The following is a 22,229-nucleotide window of genomic DNA, read 5'->3' on the forward strand; positions in this document are numbered from 1 at the left end:
GCCCGCCCCGCGCTCGGTCGCCACACCGCAGGTCACGGAAACTCACCCGCAGTCGCTCGCTCGCTCGCTCGCCCATTAACCCACACACTCACCCAGTCACTCGCTCACACCTACCCACTCACTCACCCGTTCACACCCACTCACCCAGCCACTCACTCACACCCACTCACAGCCACCAACTCACTCACCCGTTCACAACCACTCACCCAGTCACTCACTCACACCCACTCACCCAGTCACTCACTCACACCCACTCACAGCCACCAACTCACTCACCCAGTCACTCACTCACACCCACTCACAGCCGCCAACTCACTCACCGGTGTTGGCCGTGGGCGGGACTCAAACTCGGATCGCCGGGTTCGTCGCGCAGCGTAGAGCTAAACGTTACACCGCCGCTCCCCCACTACCGCTCACTCGCCCACTCACACATTCACTCACCCACCCATATACTCACCCACCCTCCCACTCGCTCACCACCAACCCCCCCCTCCCCACTCGCCCACACTGCGTCCGAGGCACTCTATTTCAGGAGGGGTGATGCATTGGGTGTTCATTTAAACGCGATTCAGCAGCAGGATAAAAACCCACGCACAATAATAACCTCGCTCGGTTCAAGAAGAGGAAACTTGCGCTCTAACCAAGCGTCTCGTATGCCCATGCCGGCCTTCATAGGTGCTACTTCTTAACAGCACTTGCCCCAAAAATCTGTTAAGGCTATACAGCAGGATCTTTGTCTTTGTGTGTGAAGGGCATGTATGGGTGTCAGAGTGTGAGCATTCGAATGAGCAAGCAAACGTGTGAGTGAGTGAACGAGCGAGTGAGCGTGTGACTAAGCGAGCGATCCTGTGAGTGACTGTACGAGCAAGAGATTGATCAAGCGAGTGAGTGACTGAGCGAGCGTGCGAGCAAGTGATTGAGTGAGTGACTGAGTGAGTGATTCAGTGAGGGAGCGAGCGAGCGACTGACGGGGGGGGGGATCTTTTTGCCTCCATTCGTCCTCAGGGCCAGAACCTGAACAAGGCTATGGATAAGGAGGAGGTGGAGGTGACCATCGGCGAGGAGCAGTGCAAGGTGGAGATGATGGACAGCTCCTCCCTCTACTGCAAGCCCCCGCTCACCCAGCCCAGCGCCAGGGGCGGCGGCGACGAGGCTGGCTACGGGCAGGAGGAGGAGGTCAGTAGTCACATTGCACGTGGATCTCTGTGGACACGTGGACTTGGAAGAAGTTGTCACCCCCTGTGAGTGGCTTGCTGAAGTGCCATCTGCTCCAGAGTCTGAGACGAAGAAAAGCACCGGGCAGAAATGATCTCCCTATCGAAATGCTGAGGGAGGGTGGAGTTTGTTTGCAGACTCCCCTATATGACATCATAATAACAGTCTGGACCACTGGATGGGTTCCGCAGGATTCGTAAGATGCCCTGGTGGTTCCCCTCTTTAAGAAGGGGGACCGCACAGATTGTAACAACTACAGGGGCAAAGATTATTGAACATCGCCTTGCTAGGCATGCTGAGGAGAGGCTTGCGGAGCACTAATGCGGTTTCAGGTTATGAAGGTCCTGCACAGATTCCATATTTTCTGTCCTTCAGCTACAGCAGAGGTGCAGGAAATTCCAACAGGACCTACATCTCTGCTTTATTGACCCTGTCAAAGGCCTATGATACCATCAATAGATCTGGGCTTTGGGTTGTTTTTCGTGCTTGGCTGTGCTGGAGGAATCTCCATTTGGTACAGATACAATGGGAGGCTGATTGATGCCTGGGTGTGGTCAAGGGATGCCTCCCTATTGGTCAACCATGTTATGTATGCCGGTGATCTGGTGATTTCTGCTCACCCAGAGGAGGAGCTGGAGGCGCTGCTTCTGAACCTGCAACGTGCCAAAACTAAGCACCTGCCTGGATATTTTGTGCCATCAAACACTCGAAACCCCCTCAGCTCCTCATTGGTGATGGGACAGTTGTGGAGAGAGTGGAGAGTTTTCCATACCTGGGCAGTGTGCTCATGACCAGCTCCGGTTTCACAGCAGACGTCTCATGTCGAATCAGTCGAGTGGCATCTTTTCATCGGTTGTGTAACGCTGTGTGGAAGCTACCTGGTCGGTCACTCAACACAAAACTTTGGGTCTTCTTGGCCATGGTCATGCCCTCCCTTCTTCATACTTGCGAAACATGGACCCCCCTAATGGAACATCTTCGCCGGTTATAAACATTTAGGCCTGCCCCACGATCCATCCTGGGCTTAACCAGGCTGGATTGTGTGAGAAGCTCACAAATCCTTGAAAGATCTGGACAAAGTCCCATCGGTGAGCTCCTCCTGCAGGGAAGGCTGCATTGGCTGGGTCATGTAGCCCCCATGTCCAGCCACCGCATACCTAAACAGATTTTTATTTACGCGATCTAACCCAAAAAACTTGTATTAAAGATGACGTTGGTCGCAAAAGCCTACGTGTTAAACTATAAACAGCTTTTGTTCAGCCGGATAGAGAGGGCTCAACGGGCGCGGCATGGGGTAGAGAAGAGATGGAGTGATGTGGTACAAGAAGATGTGGAGCTGAGTGGACTTGTCAATGACTGGTACCAGCGGTGTCAAGATCGGCCTCTGTGGAGGAGGCTTGTGAATGATGCTACTGGGCAGTTGGAGGCAGTCGCTCTCCAGCAACAACGGAGATCAGAGGAGCGACGCTCACAACAACGAGCGGAACACCGGTCGGCTAAAGCACAGCAAGTTGGCACAGTAGGGGGCACAGGTGGTGCATCGGCCACTCATCTCAGTCAGTCAACCCATGGCACCTGGGTCTGCCCTGTGAGCTCCTGCCACCAGGCGTTCGACACTTCACGTGGCCTTAACGTGCACTTAGCCTGGCACAAGCGCCGTTGTGACATCACCGCCGCTTAGTGGCGAATAGCGGTTGTTGTTGAGTCTCTGTCTCACTCTCTGTGTGCGTGTCTCTCTGTCCGTGTGCAGATTATCGACCGATCTCTGAACTGCACGTTGGCCACTTCCTCCACCTCCCGGCGGCGCCAGCGTCGAGACGGTGACGGCGACCTCCCCCAGCTCATAGTGCGTGTGGCCTCCCCCCCGCCCCCCCCCCCCTCTCTCGCACACAGACAAAGATCTCCCCTATAGCCTTCAACCCATTGCTGGGGCAAGTGCTGCTAGCCAGCGCCTACTGATGGTGGCACGGCACGCGAAGGGAAGGGTGGCCGGCACCGTGCCCATTTGTCTCCCCAGTGGCGATGTTTGTACTTGCAGCACCAGGCACTCATTTAAGGCCAAGTCGACCTAGGGAGAGAACCAGATCCTGCTTAGGTATCCGTCACCAATATTGGCCACGAGCGAGAATCTTCGGGTATTCGCATCGCGGCGTTCCGACCGCTGCGCCACCGCTCCCTGGGTGTGGTGCTGGCCGCAGTTACTCCGTCATATACCGTGGCGGCCTTCGCAGGTAGTGTTCAGAGGAGGCGGCGGCGGTCGCCCTCCAGCATCAACGGAGGGCGGAGGAGCGACGCAGGATTGTGCGAGTAGCTCGCAGGTCCTTGAAATATCTTGGCACATTCCCATCGGCGAGCTCCTCCGGTGGGCAAGGCTGCGTTCGGCTGGGTCGTGTAGCCCGCATGCCCAAGCCGCTGCATACCCATGTGGGGAACGGTAGTGTAACGGTTAGCGCTACGCCCCGCTACGAACCCGGCGACCCGAGTTTCGATGCCCGCTCACGGCCAACACCGGTGACGATAATGAATTTGACTCGATCCTGGGCCTCCCCTAGGTCAACTCAGCCTCAAATGAGTACCTGGTGTGGTGTGTAAACATCAGCACTGAGAAGACAAAGACAGCCGGATGTGGTGCTGGCCACCCACCCCCTTCTGTGCCGTTCCGGCCTTAATCGGTGCTTGCAACAGCACTTGCCCCAATAGTCTGTTAAAGGCAATACGGGGGATCTTTATATTTCCTCTTCGTTGTGTGTGTATATAGCTGTGTATACATATGTGTACACATATACGAGCGTGCACACATGCGTGTGTGTATATGCCTTTATACACATGCATATACGTGCGTGTGTGCGTGTGTAAATATGTCTGCACGTGTGCGTGTACGCATGTACGGGCGTGTACACGTGTGTGTGAGTGTGTGTTTGACACTTCACGTGGCCTCAAAGTGCATCTGGCCTGCACAGGCGCCGTGGTGACATGCGTGTGTGTGTGCGTGTACGTGTGTGTGTGCGTGTGTGTGCGTGTGTGTGTGCGTGTATGTGTGTGTGTACGCGTGTGCGTGCGTGTGTACGTGTGTGTGCGTGTGTGTGCGTGTGTGTGCGTGTGTGTGCGTGTGTGTGCGTGTGTGTAGGTGCACATGGGCGCGCTGCGCTTCCCGCTGGGCCGCGTGCGCTACTCGACGGGGGACGGCCTGCTCTCCAAGGGGGCCATCGCCGGCATTGCCGTGGGCCTCGTCCTCCTGCTGCTCGCCATCGCCGCCCTCATCCTCCTCCTCCGGTCACTGCTCACCTCCACTCCCGCCACCTCCTCTTCTGCCTCCTCTCCCACCTCGTCTTGTCCCCCTGTCCCCCTCCTCTCCTCCTGTCCCCCTCCTCCTCTCCCGCCTCCTACTCGCCAGTATCGCAGAGTCACGTCGTGGGAATTGCATTGCGGTTGACATTGTCGTGGGTTCGCTTGAGAGACGCACCGATTCAGGAGGCAACACCGTTTATTCTGCGACCACAACGGGGTAGCTACACAAACGGGCCAGGTCAGTCGGCACACTGCCTCACCCACGATGCCGAGCACGAAGACCGAAGAGAAGACGCAGCACGGCAGGTTCCATTCCAGCAAACAGCCCCGATGCAGCCCCGGGACCACCCTTTTATGCCCCTCAGCGTGGCCCCGCTCCGCCCTCGGACACGCCCCCATCCAGAGCCTCCTAGAAGGTTCTGGATCGCCTTCCACGTGTCCCTTGCCTGGCTCCGCCCTGGGCCACGCGCCCTCATAGAACTCACTAAAACACATGCCCCCTCTGTCACCTTTGGCCTACATCCCATCACGTGTCCCTGCCGGCCAATCGGGCTACTACGTCCTCAGTTGCCCCCTACTCTGCCAGCCCCAGAGACCTCTTCCATGACATCATTTCCTCTGCTGGCAGAGAGGGCCACCATACCCACCATTCGGCTCTCTGTCGGTAGATGGCGCTAGGCGCCGTAGTGACCCATTGTATGTCACTACAAAATCGTTGATGCAAGTGCTGTTGACACGATTAACGTTGTTGTCGTCGTTGTGGTGGTCGTGTGGTGGTGGTGGCGCTGACTCGCCGTGCAGACACAACGCCAACCGCGAAAAGGAGAAGATCCTCATGGAGATGACCAGGATGGAGGGCAAAGTGCGGGACATGGTGCGGCGCGAGTTCGCAGGTGACTCCCCCTTCCCTCCCCCCTTCCCTCCCCCCTTCCCTCCCCCGTTGCCCCACTACCTCCCCCCCTGGCCGCCTCCCCCCCCTCCCCCCCACTAACTCTTGGCAGCGCTGCATCGGTGGCGGTGTGCTGGGGTTGGACAGGGATAGCCGGTGGACGTGACGGTGCCGATTACCGCGATGCGGACTGTCATGGTGCTGCTTCTCATAACACTGCTAAACCAACCTGTGAACACATTTTTATTATGTTACCAGGCAAGGGCCCACTGAGCTGTGTAGATTTTTTTTTTAACTGCTCAACAACTTTGCATTGGATTCGCCTCCCAGTTGCATCCAATCGTTCAAGTCGCGAAAACTACTAAATGATCAAACAGTTTTTTATTTTACCAGGCAAGGCCCCACCCGAGCTACAGAAGCTCTGTTTATTATTTACACGCTTTTATTTAACTCACTCTGTCTGTTTTCGTATCCTGAACTCTGTCTGTTGTCGTATCCTCAAATCTTGTAACTCATTTTTAACCCATTTCCCAATGTCGTTTCGACTGCAAACTTGGTATACTTATGTCATACTGATGAAAATACTGTATTCTATCATTAAAACTTTTTTTTTAAACCATCTCTTTTATATGTTATGTTTTGGCTTGGGTCTAATTGTCCACGCTCAACTGACGTTGGCTGTAAATGACCACAAATATTACTTATTCAGAAGTGAGCTGGCCACCATCACAAATGATGGTTCGACGAAGTGGCTTGCCATGACGTGGCAATGCGTATCAGCCAAATACTCCCTAAACGCGTGATGCTGATTCGAAATGTGGAAGGGAAAAAACCGGAGGACACAGAAAAATCCACGCGACCACGGGTATAGAGAGAGAGAGCCTCTAAACATACAGCAGGCGCCAAGGGTCGCGATCGTTGCCACGATGTTGTATCTACGTACGTTGAACTTCTTTCGCTCCGTATGTAGCCAACCCGTGCTAATTGATGCTGGTCGCTGTGATGCTCGGTCGCTGTGATGCCTGGTCGCCGTGACGATGGTCGCCGTGACACCCCCCCCCCCTCCTGACGGCCGGTCTCCTCCGTGCGCCGACTCTGCCAGACCTTGTGACGGACATGTCGGACCTCGACGTGCTGGTGGATGAGACGGGCATCCCCTTCCTCGAGTACCACCGCTACGTGGAGCGCATCTTCTTCCCGGGGCAGCAGCAGCTGCTGTGCGAGGGGGCGGCGCCTCCTCCCGCGTCGCCCTCGTGGGACGCGGCGCTCACGGGCTTCCACAACCTGCTCAACAGCAAGCTCTTCCTCATCAAGGTACGTCGGCGCTGGCAGCTGCGGTGAGCCCGGCACGCCTGGTGCGGGGCGGGAGGGGAAAGCTGGTCGTCGGGTCGCGGGGTCGCGGGGTCACGGGGTCACGGGGTCATAGGGTTGCGGGGTCACGGGGTCACGTGCCAAACTGGGCCGGAGTTGAGCGGAGTCCGACCGTCTCGCGGGCCAGGGTGTGCGGTCGATAGCTCAACGGGCGAGGTGCTGGGTACCCGCGACGAGGCTACTAGAGGTGTCTGTGTGTACGCGCTGTACGTAGCCAGAGAGAGACGCACAGACCCACAGGCTCACAGAGTGAGACACACGGACAGAGTGAGACACACACAGAGTGAGACACACAGACAGAGAGACACTCACACAGAGTGAGACACACACAGAGTGAGACACACAGGCAGAGAGACACGCACAGAGTGAGACACACACAGAGTGAGACACACAGACAGAGAGACACTCACACGGAGTGAGACACACACACAGAGTGAGACACACAGACAGAGAGACACTCACACGGAGTGAGACACACACACAGAGTGAGATACACACAGAGAGACACTCACACAGAGTGAGACACACGGACAGAGAGACACTCACACAGAGTGAGACACAATCTAAATCGAGCGGTGGTGTAGTGGTCAGCGCTACGCTGCGCTACGAACCCGGCGACCCGAGTTCAATTCCTGCACGCGGCCACCAACACCAGTGACGATTATCTGAACCGGTCATGGGCCTTCCCTAGGTCGACTCAGCCTGAAAATGAATACCGTACGAAGTGAAAACAGCGCCACTAGGGAGACAAAGGCGACCGGGCGTGGTGCTGGCCACCCACCCCCTCGTGTGCCATGCCGGCCTTCATAGGTGCTAGGCTAACAGCACTTGCCCCAACAGCCTGTTAAGGCTATACAGGGGATCTTTGTGTGTATCTCAGTGTGTATCTCTGTATGTCTCTGTGTGTTTGCCTACCTGTCTGTCTGTGAGTGTTTCTGTGTGTCTGTCTGTCTGTGTGTCTGTGTGTGTCTGTCTGTCTGTGTGTCTCTGTGTGTGTCTCTGTGTGTCTGTCTGCCTGTCTGTCTGTGTCTGTCTGTCTGTGAGTGTCTCTGTGTGTGTGTCTGTCTGTGTGTGTCTCTGTGTGTCTGTCTGCCTGTCTGTCTGTGTGTGTTTGTCTGTCTGTGTGTCTCTGTGTGTCTGTCTGTGAGTGTCTCTGTGTGTCTGTCTGCCTGTGTGTCTCTGTGTGTCTGTCTGTGTGTGTCTCTGTGTGTCTGCCTGTCTGTGTGTGTCTCTGTCTGCCTGCCTGTCTGTGTGTGTCTGTGTGTGCCTGTCTGTCTGTGAGTGTCTCTGTGTGTCTGTCTGTGTGTCTCTCTGTGTGTCTGTCTGTGTGCTTCTCTGTGTGTCTGCCTGTCTGTGTGTGTCTCTGTCTGCCTGCCTGTCTGTGTGTGTCTGTGTGTGCCTGTCTGTCTGTGAGTGTCTCTGTGTGTCTGTCTGTGTGTCTCTCTGTGTGTCTGTCTGTGTGCTTCTCTGTGTGTCTGCCTGTGTGTGTCTCTGTGTGTTCGTCTGCCTGTCTGTCTGTGTCTCTGTGTGTCTGTCTGTCTGTGTGTGTCTCACCCCCCCCCCGCCCGCTCCGCTCCTCCGTGCAGTTCATCCAGACGCTGGAGATGCAGCATGGCGGCGTGAGCCAGGCGCACTGTGGGCGCATCGCGTCGCTCGTCACCGTGGTGCTGCACGACAAGCTCGAGTACTACACGGACATCCTCAAGACGCAGCTCGTCGCCATCATCGACAACGACGTCGAGACCAAGCCCAAGCTGCTCTTCCGCCGGTGAGCGCCGCCACCGTCGTCGTCGTAGCGGGAATCTGTATAATCACACTCGTTTATTTAACTCACTTCGTTTGTTGTCGTATCCTCAAAAAATAAATCTTGTAACTCAATTTTTACACACTTCCCAATGTGCTATCGACTGCAAACTTCGTATAGGTATGTCAGACTGATGACAACACGATATTCTATCATAAAAATCAAAAACATATATTTTATAACTTTTTACACGCTTTTATTTAACTTACTGTATGTGTTGTTGTATCCAAAAATCTTGTAACGAAATTTCAACCGTATTCCCAATGTCGTATCGACTGCAAACTTCGTATAGCTATGTCATACTGATGACAATACTATATTCTATCATTAAAAATTAATATTTTAAACAATCTTTTTAACGGCTCTAATTGTCCACGCTCAACTCACGTTGGCTGTAAATCACCACGTGGTCCCTGACGTCACGGCAAGCCTCGGGGAGCCACGCCCAGGGGCGGGGGATGTAGAAGGAGGGGAGGGGCGATGGGGGAAGGGGGCAGGGGGAGGGGCAGCTCGGACAGTACATTTAATTAAAGCGTGTTTAAAAAAAAAGAGTATTTTTAAATATTTTATTTACACTGGAGGTGCCATCGCTACCTTTCCACTAGATTCTCGGCCGTTGCAAAGTCTGATGGGGCACGGTAATCTCTCTTTAGACTGGAGGAAGAAATCGATGAGCGGTGAAGCTATTTTTAAACAGATGCCCAGCAAGGGGCCACGGGCTCAGAAATTTAAACAACGATCGGAGTACGGAGCATAGGAGAGGAAAGCAAACGGTATAAAAAAAAAATAATATAAATATCTAAATATATAATATACATACGTAACACAGATGATGGAGTTCACGAGTTCCTCGCCGCGACGATGCTGACGACCGCACCGGGCGCTCATTCGAGTGCCAGCGAGGATTATCTGAACCGGTCTTGGGCCTCCCCTAGGTCGACTCGGCCTCAAATGGGGAACCTGGTGCAATGTCTACAAAAAGGCGGCCGGGCGTGGTGCTGGCCACCCACCCCCTCGTGCGCCGTTGGCGGCCTTTGATAGGTGCTGCTCGCTAACAGCACTTGCCCCAACACTCTGTTGAGGCTACACGGGGGGTGGGGAGGGGGGTTCGTTGTCTTGGGTGTTGGGGGCGGGCGGTGCGTGACCACAGGGAGCTGTTCACCCTCTTGCAGGACGACGACGGTGGCTGAGAAGATGCTGACGAACTGGATGTCGATCTGCCTCTACACGCACCTGCGGGTGAGCGTCCTCGTGGCAACGGTGTTACCACAGCGTCCTCGTGGCAACGGCGTTACCACTGCCGCAGGGTGGCAGGTGGTAGTGCTCCTGCTTTACAGCATGGAGGGCCTGGGTTCGATTGTTGACTCGGGCGACTTGTCTGTGCGGGGCTTGTACGCTCTCCCTCTGTTCCACAGAGAGAGTGAGTGAGAGTGAGCGTGTTGAGTCGGGCGTGGTGCTGGCTACCCACCCCCATGTGCGCCGTGCCGGCCTTCACAGGTGCTACTCGCTAACAGCGCTTGCCCCAACAGTCTGTTAAGGCTATGTGTGGGATCTTTGTCTTTGTGCTATTGAGTGAGTGAGTGTGAGCGAGTGAAGTTTGTTGAGTGTGAGCGAGTGAAGTTTGTCGGTTCCCCCTCTGTTCTGCAGAGTTGTGAGTGAGATTGAGTGAGATTGAGTGAGTGAGTGTGAGCGAGTGAAGTTTGCTGGTTCTCCCCTCTGTTCTGCAGAGTTGTGAGTGAGATTGAGTGAGTGAGTGAGTGTGAGTGAAGTTTGCTGGTTCTCCCTCTGTTCTGCAGAGTTGTGAGTGAGATTGAGTGAGATTGAGTGAGTGTGTGTGTGTGTGAAGTTTGCTGGTTCTCCCTCTGTTTTGCAGAGTTGTGAGTGAGATTGAGTGAGATTGAGTGAGTGTGTGTGTGTGAAGTTTGCTGGTTCTCCCTCTGTTCTGCAGAGTTGTGAGTGAGGAGTGAGTGAGATTGAGTGAGTGAGTGTGTGTGAGTGAGTGTGTGAGTGTGTGTGTGTGAGTGTGAGTGTCAGGAAAGGGCGGTCCTGTACAGATGCCATATTTTCTGTCGGTCTGCTACAGCAGAGGTATAGGGAATTCCAACAAGACCTACATCTCTGCTTTATTGACCTGGTCAAGGCCTATGATACCATCAGTAGGCCTGGGCTCTGGGTTGTTCTTCGTGCTTTCAGAGTCCCTGACCCTCTGCTCACGATCATTAAGGACCTTCATGATGGTGAGCGGGCCCGGGTAAAACTACGTGGCCGGGAGTCGGAGCCTTTCCCTGTACACCTTGGGGTGCGACAGGGATGTCCTCTGGCTCCCACATTATTTAACATCTCTTTCGACTGCGTAGTTCGTGAAGCCTTCAATAGCTGTACCGGGGGAATTTCCATTTGGTACAGATATAATGGGAGGCTGATCGACGCCCGGGTGCGATCAAGGGATGGCTCCCTATTGGTCAACCACGTTATGTATGCCGATGATTTGGTAATAGCTGCTCATTCAGAAGAGGAGTTGGAGACGCTGCTGCTGAGACTGGAGCGTGCCACTAAGAGGTGGGGCCTTACCATCAGCCCCACCAAAACTAAGCACCTGCCTGGGTATTTTGTACCATCGGACACTCCACCCCCACAACTCCCAATTGGTGATGGGGCAGTAGTGGAGAGAGTGGAGAGTTTCCCATACCTGGGCAGTGTGCTTATGACCGGCTCCGGTTTATCAGCAGAGGTCTCACTCCGAATCAGTCGAGCGGCATTATCTTTTCATCGGTTGCGTAACGCTGTGTGGAAGCTACCTGGTCTGTCGCTCCGCACGAAGCTTCAGGTCTTCTCGGCCACGGTCATTCCCTCCCTTCTCTACGCTTGCGAAACGTGGACCCCCCTAATGGAGCATCTTCGCCGGTTGGAAACATTTAGGCTGGCCTGCCTACGATCCATCCTGGGTTTAACCAGGCTGGATTGTGTGAGGAGCTCACAAATCCTTGAAAGATCTGGGCAAAGTCCCATCGGTGAGCTCCTCCGGCAGGCAAGGCTGCGTTGGCTGGGTCATGTAGCCCGCATGCCCAGCTACCGCATGCCTAAACAGCTTTTATTCGGCCGGATCGAGGGGGCTAAACGGGCGCGGCACGGGCTAGAGAAGAGATGGAGTGATGTGGTACAGGAGGACGTGGAGCTGAGTGGACTTGCCGATGACGGGTACCAGCGGTGTCAAGATCGGCCTCAGTGGAGGCGGCTCGTGAAGGACACTACTGGGCAGTTTGAGGCAGTCGCCCTCCAACAACAACGGAGGGCGGAGGAGCGACGCTCACAACAACGAGCGGAGCGCCGGATGGCTAAAGCACAGCAAGTTGGTACGGTAGGGGGCACAGGTGGTGCATCAGCCAGTCATCTCGGTCATCTCGGTCAGTCGACTCGTGGCACCTGCTGGGTCTGCCCCGTGACCTCCTGCCAGCGGGCGTTCGACACTTCACGTGGCCTCAAGGTGCACTTGGCCTGGCACAAGCGTCGTGGTGACGTCACCGCCACTTAGTGGCGAATGGCGGTTGTTGTTGTTGTTGTGTGAGTGTGTGTGTGAGTGAGTGTGTGAGTGAAGTTTGCATGTTCTCCCCTTGTTCTGCGAGGGTTTCCTGCCGAGTTCTCCCAAAGTTAGACACACACAATGTAACTGAAATGTAACTGAAATGTAACTGAAATGTAACTGAAATGTAACTGAAATGTAACTGGTATTGGCCCAAAACGTTCCCAATGCTGGAAATGTTACCTGCACACAGCAACAGCAGCAACATCGCCCCGACCGCAATAAGCCTGGCAGGACCCTCTTCAAAAAGAGACTTGAGTCTCAGTGAGGATTTCCTGGGTAAATTAGCAAAATAGTTAACAAAACAACCTATTATTACAGAGCACATTCACAGGTAACGAATCGGCACGACCTACATTCGATCACCTGACTCAATCCTAACATCGCATCCTTTGTACGTTCTCTCCTATCACCCCGGGTCTCCATGTCCCCCGCGTGCCTGTGTCTCACCTTGTCCCCCCGTCTCTCGGTGTGCCCCCGTTTTGTCTCCGTGTCTCTCCGTGTCCTCGTGACCTCTCCCTGTGCCTCCCTGTGTCTCTCCGCGTGGCGGCGTGTCCCCACTCCCTCCCCGTGTGTCCCCTGTGTCTCTCCATGTCCCCGTGTCCCCGTGTCCCCGTGCATCTCCACTCCCTCCCCGTGTGTCCCTGCAGGAGACGGGAGGCAAGCCGCTCTACATGCTGTTCAAGGCCATCAAGTACCACGTGGACAAGGGCCCCGTGGATGCGCTCATGCACAAGGCCAAGTTCACGCTGGACGAGAACTCGCTGCTCAAGAACAACATCGAGCACAAGGAGCTGGTGCGTGTGTGTGTGCGCGTGTGTGAACGTGTGTGTGCGTGCGTGTGTGCGCGTGTGTGAACGTGTGTGTGCGTGCGTGTGTGCGTGCGTGTGTGCGTGTGTGTGCGTGTGCGCGTGTGTGTGTGTGTGCGTGTGCGCGTGTGCGTGTGCGTGTGTGTGCGTGTGTGCGTGTGGGGAGCAGTAGTGTAGCGGTTAGCGCGCTGCGCGATGAACCTGGCGACCCGGGTCCGATTCCCGCTCACGGCCAACATCAGTGACGATTATCTGAACCAGTCCCGGGCCTCCCCTAGGTCGACTCAGCCTCAAATGAGTACCTGGTGCGGTGTGTAAACATTTCCACTAGGGAGACAAAGGCGGTCAGGCGTGGTGCTGGCCACCCACCCCCTCGTGTACCGTTCCGGCCTTCATAGGTGCACGCTAACAGCACTTGCCCCTACAGTCTGTTAAGGCTATATGGGGGATCTTTGTGTGTGCGTTTGTGCGTGTCTGCGTGTGAGTGTGCGAGTGTGTGTGCGCGCTGCTGGGGAGTGGCAGTGTAGCGGTCAGCGCTACGCTGCGCTACGCTGCGCTACGAACCCGGCGACCCGAGTTGGATTCCCCGCTCACGGCTACCAACACCGGCGACGATTATCTGAACCGATTGCGGGCCTACCCTAGGTCGACTCGGCCTCAAATGAGTACCTGGTGCGGTGTGTAAACATCGCCACTGGTGAGACAAAGGCGGCCGGGCGTGGTGTTGGCAGGCCGACCTTCACAGGTGCCGCCTTCACTCACTGCACTTGCCCCAACAGTCTATTAAGACTATACTTGTGTCACTGTGCGTGCCGAATCAGACCCTGAAGGTGAACCTGGAGGAGATGTTTGCGGCCAACGGCGCGGTAGGGGAGGCGCCGGTGGTCACGGAGGCCGAGGTGCGAGTCCTGGACTGCGACACGGTCACCCAGGTGAAGGAGAAGATCCTGGACCACGTTTACCGCAGCGTGGGACACTCACAGCGGCCCAGTGCGAGCGGCCTGGAGATTGGTAACCACCGCACACACAACCACCGCACACACGCAACCACACACACAACCACGCACACACACAACCACGCACACACACAACCACGTATGCACAACCACACACGCACGTACAACCACGCACACAACCACGTACACACACACAACCACGCACACACACAACCACACACACAACCACGCACGCACGCAACCACGTACGCACAACCACACATGTACACAACCACGCGCAAACAGCCGAGCGCACAACCACATGCAGCCGATCACACAACCACGCACCACACGCACACAACCGCGCACAGTCACACACACAACAACACGACCGTACACAGAACCGTGCACACAGCCACACATCCAACCACACGCACAACCGCCGACAGCCACCTGCGCAACTGCGCACACAAACCACACAAACCACACAAACCACACACACACCACACAACCACGCACAGTTGCACACACAAACCACACAAACCACACAACCGTACGCAGGCACCCCCAGTCCGGACCCCACTGGTGAACTTCACCGACCGCACAAACTCGCGAGGCTGTGAGCGCACCAATTCCAACTGCACCCACACGAAACCGAACCAAGCGAAGCGAAACTCAACCGCACCGTCCACCTTGTCCACCCCTGACTACCCGGACCGCCACCCTCCCCCCCCGCCCCCACCCCCACCCCTTGTGCGTGCGTGGAGCCGTGCGTGACGAGTGGTGGCGCAGCAACTTGGCGTGCGCTGCGCTACGAACCTGGCGTCCAGAGTTCGATTCCCGCTCGCGGCCAACACCCGCGGTTATTTGAACCCGGTGCTGGGCTTTCCTTAGGTCGACTCGGCCTCAAATGAGTACCCGGTGCGGCACGCGAACATCGGCACCGCGGCTGCTCGCCACTCGGCACTCTCCCCGACCGCACTTGCCCCTGAATGCTACGCGGGGGACCTTTGTCTTTGCAGAGCTGTGCTCGCAGAGGGGCGGAGGCAGCGGGCTCACGCTGTCCGACGAGGACAACACCTCGGAGTCGGAGGCCGGTGTCCGTCGGCTCAACACGCTGAGCCACTACAAGGCGAGACGCACGCACACACACGCACCCACACACACACACGCACACACACACACGCACCCACACTCACACACACACGCACGCTCACACGCACACACGCACGCACGCACACACGCACGCTCACACGCACACACACACGCACGCGCACACGCACACGCTCACACGCGCTCACGCACACGCACGCACACGCACGCACACGCACGCACACGCACGCACACGCACGCACACGCACGCACACATACGCTCGCACACGCTCGCACACACACACGCACACATACGCGCACACACACGCACACACACGCACACACACACGCACGCTCACACGCTCGCACACACACACGCGCACACACACGCACACACGCTCACAGGCACACACGCTCACACGCACACACGCTCACACGCACACACGCTCACACGCTCACACACAAACACGCACACACGCTCACAAGTACGCTCACACATACACGCACACACACGCACACACGCGCGCACACACACGCACACACGCACACGCACACGCACACACACACGCGCACACGCACACGCGCTCACGCGCTCACGCACACGCACGCACACGCACGCACACGCACGCACACGCACGCACACGCACGCACACACGCTCACACACGCACGCACACATACGCTCACACACGCTCGCACACGCACACACACGCGCACACACACGCACACACACGCACACACACGCACGCTCACACGCTCGCACACACACGCGCACACACACGCACACACGCTCACAGGCACACACGCTCACACGCTCACACACAAACACGCACACACGCTCACAAGTACGCTCACACATACACGCACACACACGCACACACGCGCGCACACACACGCACACACACGCGCACGCTCACACGCTCACACGCACACACGCTCACACGCTCACACACAAACACGCACACACGCTCACAAGCACGCTCACACATACACGCACACGCACGTACACACACACACACGCTCGCACACGCATGCACACATGGATGCATGTACACACGCACGCGCACGTAACCGTGCGCACTCGCACGCGGATGCACGCACGCACACACCTGCACAGGCGCGCACATACGCTCGCACGGACACGCACACACGTTTGCACACGTACGCGCAAACGCACGCACGGACACACATGCAAAGGCAAACAAAGTATGCACGCACACGTGGACGCAAACACACGTGTCCACGCGTGCACATGCGCGCACACGCATGAACACTAACGTACACACGTATGCATACACGCACACACACAAAGACCCCCCTCCCCCGGATAGCCTTAACGGATTTTTGGGGCAAGTGCTGTTAGCGAGCAACTAGGTCGACTCAAATGGGTGTGTTGACATCGCCATTGGGGAGACAAAGGCGGTCGGGCGTGGTGCTGGCCACCCACCCCCTCGCGTGCCGTTCCGGCCTTCATAGGTGCTCGTGAACAGTACTTGCCCCTACAGTCTGTTACAGGCTACGCAGGGGATCTTTGTGTAAGCACGCGCGTCTATGTGTTTGTGCGTGCGCACGTGTCTCCGCATACGTGCGTGCGCGTGCACGTATGCGAGTGTGTGCGTGTGCGCTCGAGTGCCTGTGAGTGAGTGCGTGCGTGTGTGAGTGTGTGCGTGTGCGCCCGAGTGCCTGTGAGTGAGTGAGTGTGTGTGTGTGTGCGCCCGAGTGCAAGTGAGTGAGTGCATGAGTGTGTGCGTGTGCGCCCGAGTGCCTGTGAGTAAGTGTGTGTGTGTGCGCCCGAGTGCAAGTGAGTGAGTGCGTGAGTGTGTGTGTGTGCGCCCGAGTGCCTGTGAGTGAGTGCGTGAGTGTGTGTGTGCACCCGAGTGCCTGTGAGTGAGTGCGTGAGTGTGTGCGTGTGCACCCGAGTGCCTGTGAGTGAGTGCGTGAGTGTGTGTGTGTGCACCCGAGTGCCTGTGAGTGAGTGCGTGTGCGTGTGCACCCGAGTGCCTGTGAGTGAGTGCGTGCGTGTGTGAGTGAGTGCGCCCGAGTGCCTGTGAGCTCGAGTGCCTGTGAGTGAGTGCGTGAGTGTGTGTGTGTGCACCCGAGTGCCTGTGAGTGAGTGCGTGAGTGTGTGTGTGTGCACCCGAGTGCCTGTGAGTGCGTGCGTGTGTGAGTGAGTGCACCCGAGTGCCTGTGAGCTCGAGTGCCTGTGAGTGAGTGTGTGTGCACCCGAGTGCCTGTGAGTGAGTGCGCGAGTGTGTGTGTGCACCCGAGTGCCTGTGAGTGAGTGCGTGAGTGTGTGTGTGCACCCGAGTGCCTGTGAGTGAGTGCGTGAGTGTGTGTGTGTGCACCCGAGTGCCTGTGAGTGAGTGCGTGTGTGTGTGTGTCCATGTGTGTGTGTGTGAACTACAGATGTGGGACGGCAGCACGGTGATGCTGGTACCGCGCAGTCAGCGGCACGTCAGGCCGTACAACCAGAACCACGACACCAGGCACTTGGCGGGCGAACGTACGTACACACACGCACACACACACAGGCGCACGCACACACAGGCACACACAGGCACACACACGCACACACGCACGCACACACGCAAGCACGCACACACAGGATACGATGAATCCATAGAGTGCGGGTTTCATAATCGTGGCAGGGAAGTCTGATTGTCTCGATGGCCGTCCACCTGGTTTGAATAAAGAGCTCGTTATTTATATAAATACATCACGGGCGCACACACGCACAGGAGATGTTGGGGTTGGGCTTACAGTGAAATCCGCAACACTGCAAAGACAAAGATCCCCCGTGTAGCCTTAACAGACTGTTGGGGCAAGTGCCGTTAGCGAGCACCTATGAAGGCCGGCACGGCACACGAATCGAGTGGGTGGCCAGCACCACGCCCGGCCGCCTTTGTCTCCCCAGTGGCGATGTTCACACACCTCACTGGGTACTCGTTTGAGTCGACCTAGGGGAGGCCCAGTGCCGGTTCAGACAATCGTCGCTGGTGTCGACCGCGAGTGGGAATCAAACACGCTCGGAGACGCGCGTGTTCGTACGTATGTACGTATGTATGTACGTACGTATGTATGTACGTATGTATGTACGTACGTACGCGTGGCGGGGGGGCGTGTTCCGGGCCGGGCGGTTTGGGCGTCAGCGCCAACGACGCGGCGAGAGGAGCGATGGGAGGGGAGCGATGGGAGTGAGAGCGGCACGGTGTGTGTGCGGCGTTGTCGTCGTCACGTCGCCTCACCCCGCCCCCCCCCCCCCGCAGGCACGTCGATGCTGCGTCACAACGAGGAGGACGGCCTCGCGTCCTACCACCTCATCAAGGCCACGGACGAGGACGAGGTGGACAAGAAGCAGAGGCTGGTCCGGGAGCATGACCACGTCATGGCCATCCCCGAGATTTACCTGACGCGCCTCCTCACCGTCAAGGCACGCACACACACACACACACGCACACACACACGCGCACACACGCACACACACGCACACGCACACATGCACGCACGCACGCACACACGCACGCACACACAGCAAGGAAGTTTAACATGTAGTCGTGAAACCCGCCACCACCCGACACGGCAAATTAGCAAGGGTTGTCACGTAAACAGAACGTTCCAATTCGTCGCTAGTTCAGCACTAACCGGTTGTGTGTTGGAGAGTAAAACCCACAACAACAACACAATCGGAGAACCTGCCCACATCACCACCACGAAGTCACGGGTTATTGCACCGACTCTCATCACCAACCCACCCACGTTGCCACTACCACCACCACCACCATCACATCGACAACAACCGACATTCGCCACGGAGTGGTGCGATGTCACCGCGGCGCTTGCGCCAGGCTAGGTGCGCACCTTTGATCGGCGCTGCTCGCTAACAGCGCTTTTGCCCCAACGGTCCGTCAAGGCTACGCGGGGGATCTTTGTCTTTGTGCACTTTTGAGGTGTCCGCCGCGTGAGGGTGCGGAAGGCTCGCTGACGAGGAGGTCACGGAGCAGCGCCCAGCCGGGTGCCGTGGGTTGACGGGCTGAGACGACTGGCAGAAGCGCCCACCCACCCACCCACCCGTGCCAGCGTACACACACACACACAAAGACAAAGATCCCCCCCGTATAGCCTGAACGGACTGTTGGGGCAAGTGCTGTTAGTAGCGAGCAGCACCTACGAAGGCCGGCACGGCGCACGAGGGGGTGGGTGGACAGCACCTCCTCTGCCCTGCCCCTCTCATTGGCGCCATGCATCTGCGCTGCCCTCCGCTGCCCCTCCCCTGCCCCTCCCACTCACGCTGCGATTCTCGCCCTGCCCGCCGGGGGCCCACAGACGGCGCTGCAAGAGATGGTGGAGCGCGTGTTCCGGGGCATCCTGAGCACGGACTGCGCCGTGCCGCACGGAGTCAAGTACTTCCTGGACTTCCTGGACACGCAGGCCGAGCGCTACGACGTCAACAGCGACGTCCTGCGCATCTGGAAGAGCAACTGGTGCGTGCGACCCGGGGTGTGCTGGGGGAGGCGGGGGGGGGGGCAGGGGGAGAGGCGGGGGGGGGGGGCAGGGGGGGAGGCGGGGGGGGTAGAAGTCTCGCACGACGACGATCGTCGTCGCAAGTGTCCGTCACCGCCGCGCGCCTCGTGGCTCGAGTGAGCAGCTGAGGGATCCTCCGTGATTTATTCGGGCAACGTTGTCCCGTGACCCGCTCCTGGTGCTCTTGAACGTTTGGTATTTGTCATTTTTGCGGTGATCGGCCTTCGAAATAAATCTGCTCGAGCCGACTTTGCGCTACGGGGAGTTTAGTGTTCAACGTTGATTTGTGTTTAGTGCGATTATTCTCTCCCATCCTCTCACTCATTCACCCACCCATCCAGTCGCTCACATACTCACTCGCCCACCATCTCTCCCATCCTCTCACTCACCCACTCAATCACTCGCTCATATACTCACCCACCCACCATCTCTCCCATCCTCTCTCCCATCCTCTCACTCACCCACCCAATTACTCATTCACTCACCCACCCACCCAGTCGCTCATATACTCACTCACCCACCCACCCAGGCGCTCACATACTCACCCACCCACCATCTCTCCCATCCTCTCACTCACCCACCCAATCACTCATTCACTCACCCACCCACCCACCCAGGCGCTCACATACTCACTCACCCACCATCTCTCCCATCCTCTAACTCACCCAACCAAGCACTCATTCACTCACTCTTGCGATGGGACTCTATCCTGTGTCTCCCGAGCTCTCAACAAAATTCAACAATACCAACTCAAAACTTGACTTGCGGTCTCGCGCGAGCGAATTCTCTCTCGCGTCACTGCTAACCCCCCCCCCACCCCTCCTGCCCCTTGACTGCCCCTTGACTGCCCCTGGGCACCGCTGCTGCTGCCCCCTCAGCCTGCTGCTGCGGTTCTGGACGCTGCTGCTCAAGGACCCGCAGCTGGTGTTCGACGTGGAGGTGTCGGAGGTGGTGCGCTCATCGCTAGACATCATCTCGCAGACCTTCATGGACGCCTGCTCGCCGGAGGTCTACAAGATCACCAAGGTGGGGGCGGGGGGGGGGGGGGGTGGCTAGAGCAGGGGTCTACAAGATCACCAAGGTGGGGGCGGGGGGGGGGGGGCGGCTAGAGCAGGGGTCAAAACGAACAAGAACATATACATTTTTTTTTCTAATTTGATAAAAGACTAAAAATAAACTGAACTATAAACAATGCAGATCACGCGTCCACAACACGCGCACACACACGAGTTCACAACATGCGAGTCTACACACACACACACGCATCCACAACACCCGCACACACACACACACACACGAGTTCACAACATGCACACACACACACACGAGTTCACAACACGCGAGTCTACACACACACACACACGAGTTCACAACATGTGAGTCTACACACGCACACACGAGTTCACAACACGCGAGTCTACACACACACACACGAGTTCACAACACGCGAGTCTACACACACACACACACGAGTTCACAACATGTGAGTCTACACACGCACACACGAGTTCACAACACGCACACACACACACACGAGTTCACAACACGCACACACACACACACACGAGTTCACAACACGCACACACACACACACGAGTTCACAACATGTGAGTCTACACACGCACACACGAGTTCACAACACGCACACACACACACACGAGTTCACAACACGCACACACACACACACACGAGTTCACAACACGCACACAAACACACACGAGTTCACAACACGCGAGTCTACACACACACACACACGAGTTCACAACACGCACACACACACACACGAGTTCACAACACGCACACACACACACACACACGAGTTCACAACACGCGAGTCTACACACACACACACACGAGTTCACAACACGCACACACACACACACGAGTTCACAACACGCACACACACACACACGAGTTCACAACACGCGCACACACACACATGAGTTCACAACACGCGAGTCTACACACGCACACACGAGTTCACAACACGTGCACACACACACACGAGTTCACAACACGCGAGTCTACACACACACACACACGAGTTCACAACACGCGCACACACACACACGAGTTCACAACACGCACACACACACACACACGAGTTCACAACACGCGAGTCTACACACACACGAGTTCACAACACGCACACACACACACACGAGTTCACAACACGCGAGTCTACACACGCACACACGAGTTCACAACACGCGAGTCTACACACACACACACGAGTTCACAACACGCGCACACACACACACGAGTTCACAACACGCACACACACACACACACGAGTTCACAACACGCACACACACACACACGAGTTCACAACACGCGAGTCTACACACACACGAGTTCACAACACGCACACACACACACACGAGTTCACAACACGCGAGTCTACACACGCACACACGAGTTCACAACACGCACACACGCACACACGAGTTCACAACACGCGAGTCTACACACGCACACACGAGTTCACAACACGCACACACACACACACGAGTTCACAACACGCACACACACACACACGAGTTCACAACACGCGAGTCTACACACACACACACGAGTTCACAACATGTGAGTCTACACACGCACACACGAGTTCACAACACGCACACACACACACACGAGTTCACAACACGCGAGTCTACACACACACGAGTTCACAACACGCACACACACACACACGAGTTCACAACACGCACACACACACACACG

General features: G+C 56.7%; 1 protein-coding gene across 1 annotated transcript in view; it reads left to right on the top strand.

Annotated features, from left to right (window-relative positions):
- Positions 1-22,229, top strand: part of LOC144946224 (plexin-B3-like) — a 66,280-nt gene that overhangs the window by 39,565 nt on the left and 4,486 nt on the right. Inside the window, 14 exon segments of the mRNA XM_078875087.1 lie at positions 1,006-1,176; positions 2,966-3,061; positions 4,343-4,488; positions 5,305-5,396; positions 6,495-6,706; positions 8,350-8,531; positions 9,740-9,806; positions 12,798-12,944; positions 13,778-13,967; positions 14,914-15,023; positions 17,388-17,484; positions 18,248-18,411; positions 19,305-19,462; positions 20,381-20,528. Of these exon segments, the coding sequence (XP_078731213.1) occupies positions 1,006-1,176; positions 2,966-3,061; positions 4,343-4,488; positions 5,305-5,396; positions 6,495-6,706; positions 8,350-8,531; positions 9,740-9,806; positions 12,798-12,944; positions 13,778-13,967; positions 14,914-15,023; positions 17,388-17,484; positions 18,248-18,411; positions 19,305-19,462; positions 20,381-20,528 (1,980 nt within the window).

The sequence above is a fragment of the Lampetra fluviatilis genome, chromosome 40, assembly GCF_964198595.1.
Source record: "Lampetra fluviatilis chromosome 40, kcLamFluv1.1, whole genome shotgun sequence".
NCBI classification, from domain to species: Eukaryota; Metazoa; Chordata; class Hyperoartia; order Petromyzontiformes; family Petromyzontidae; genus Lampetra; species Lampetra fluviatilis.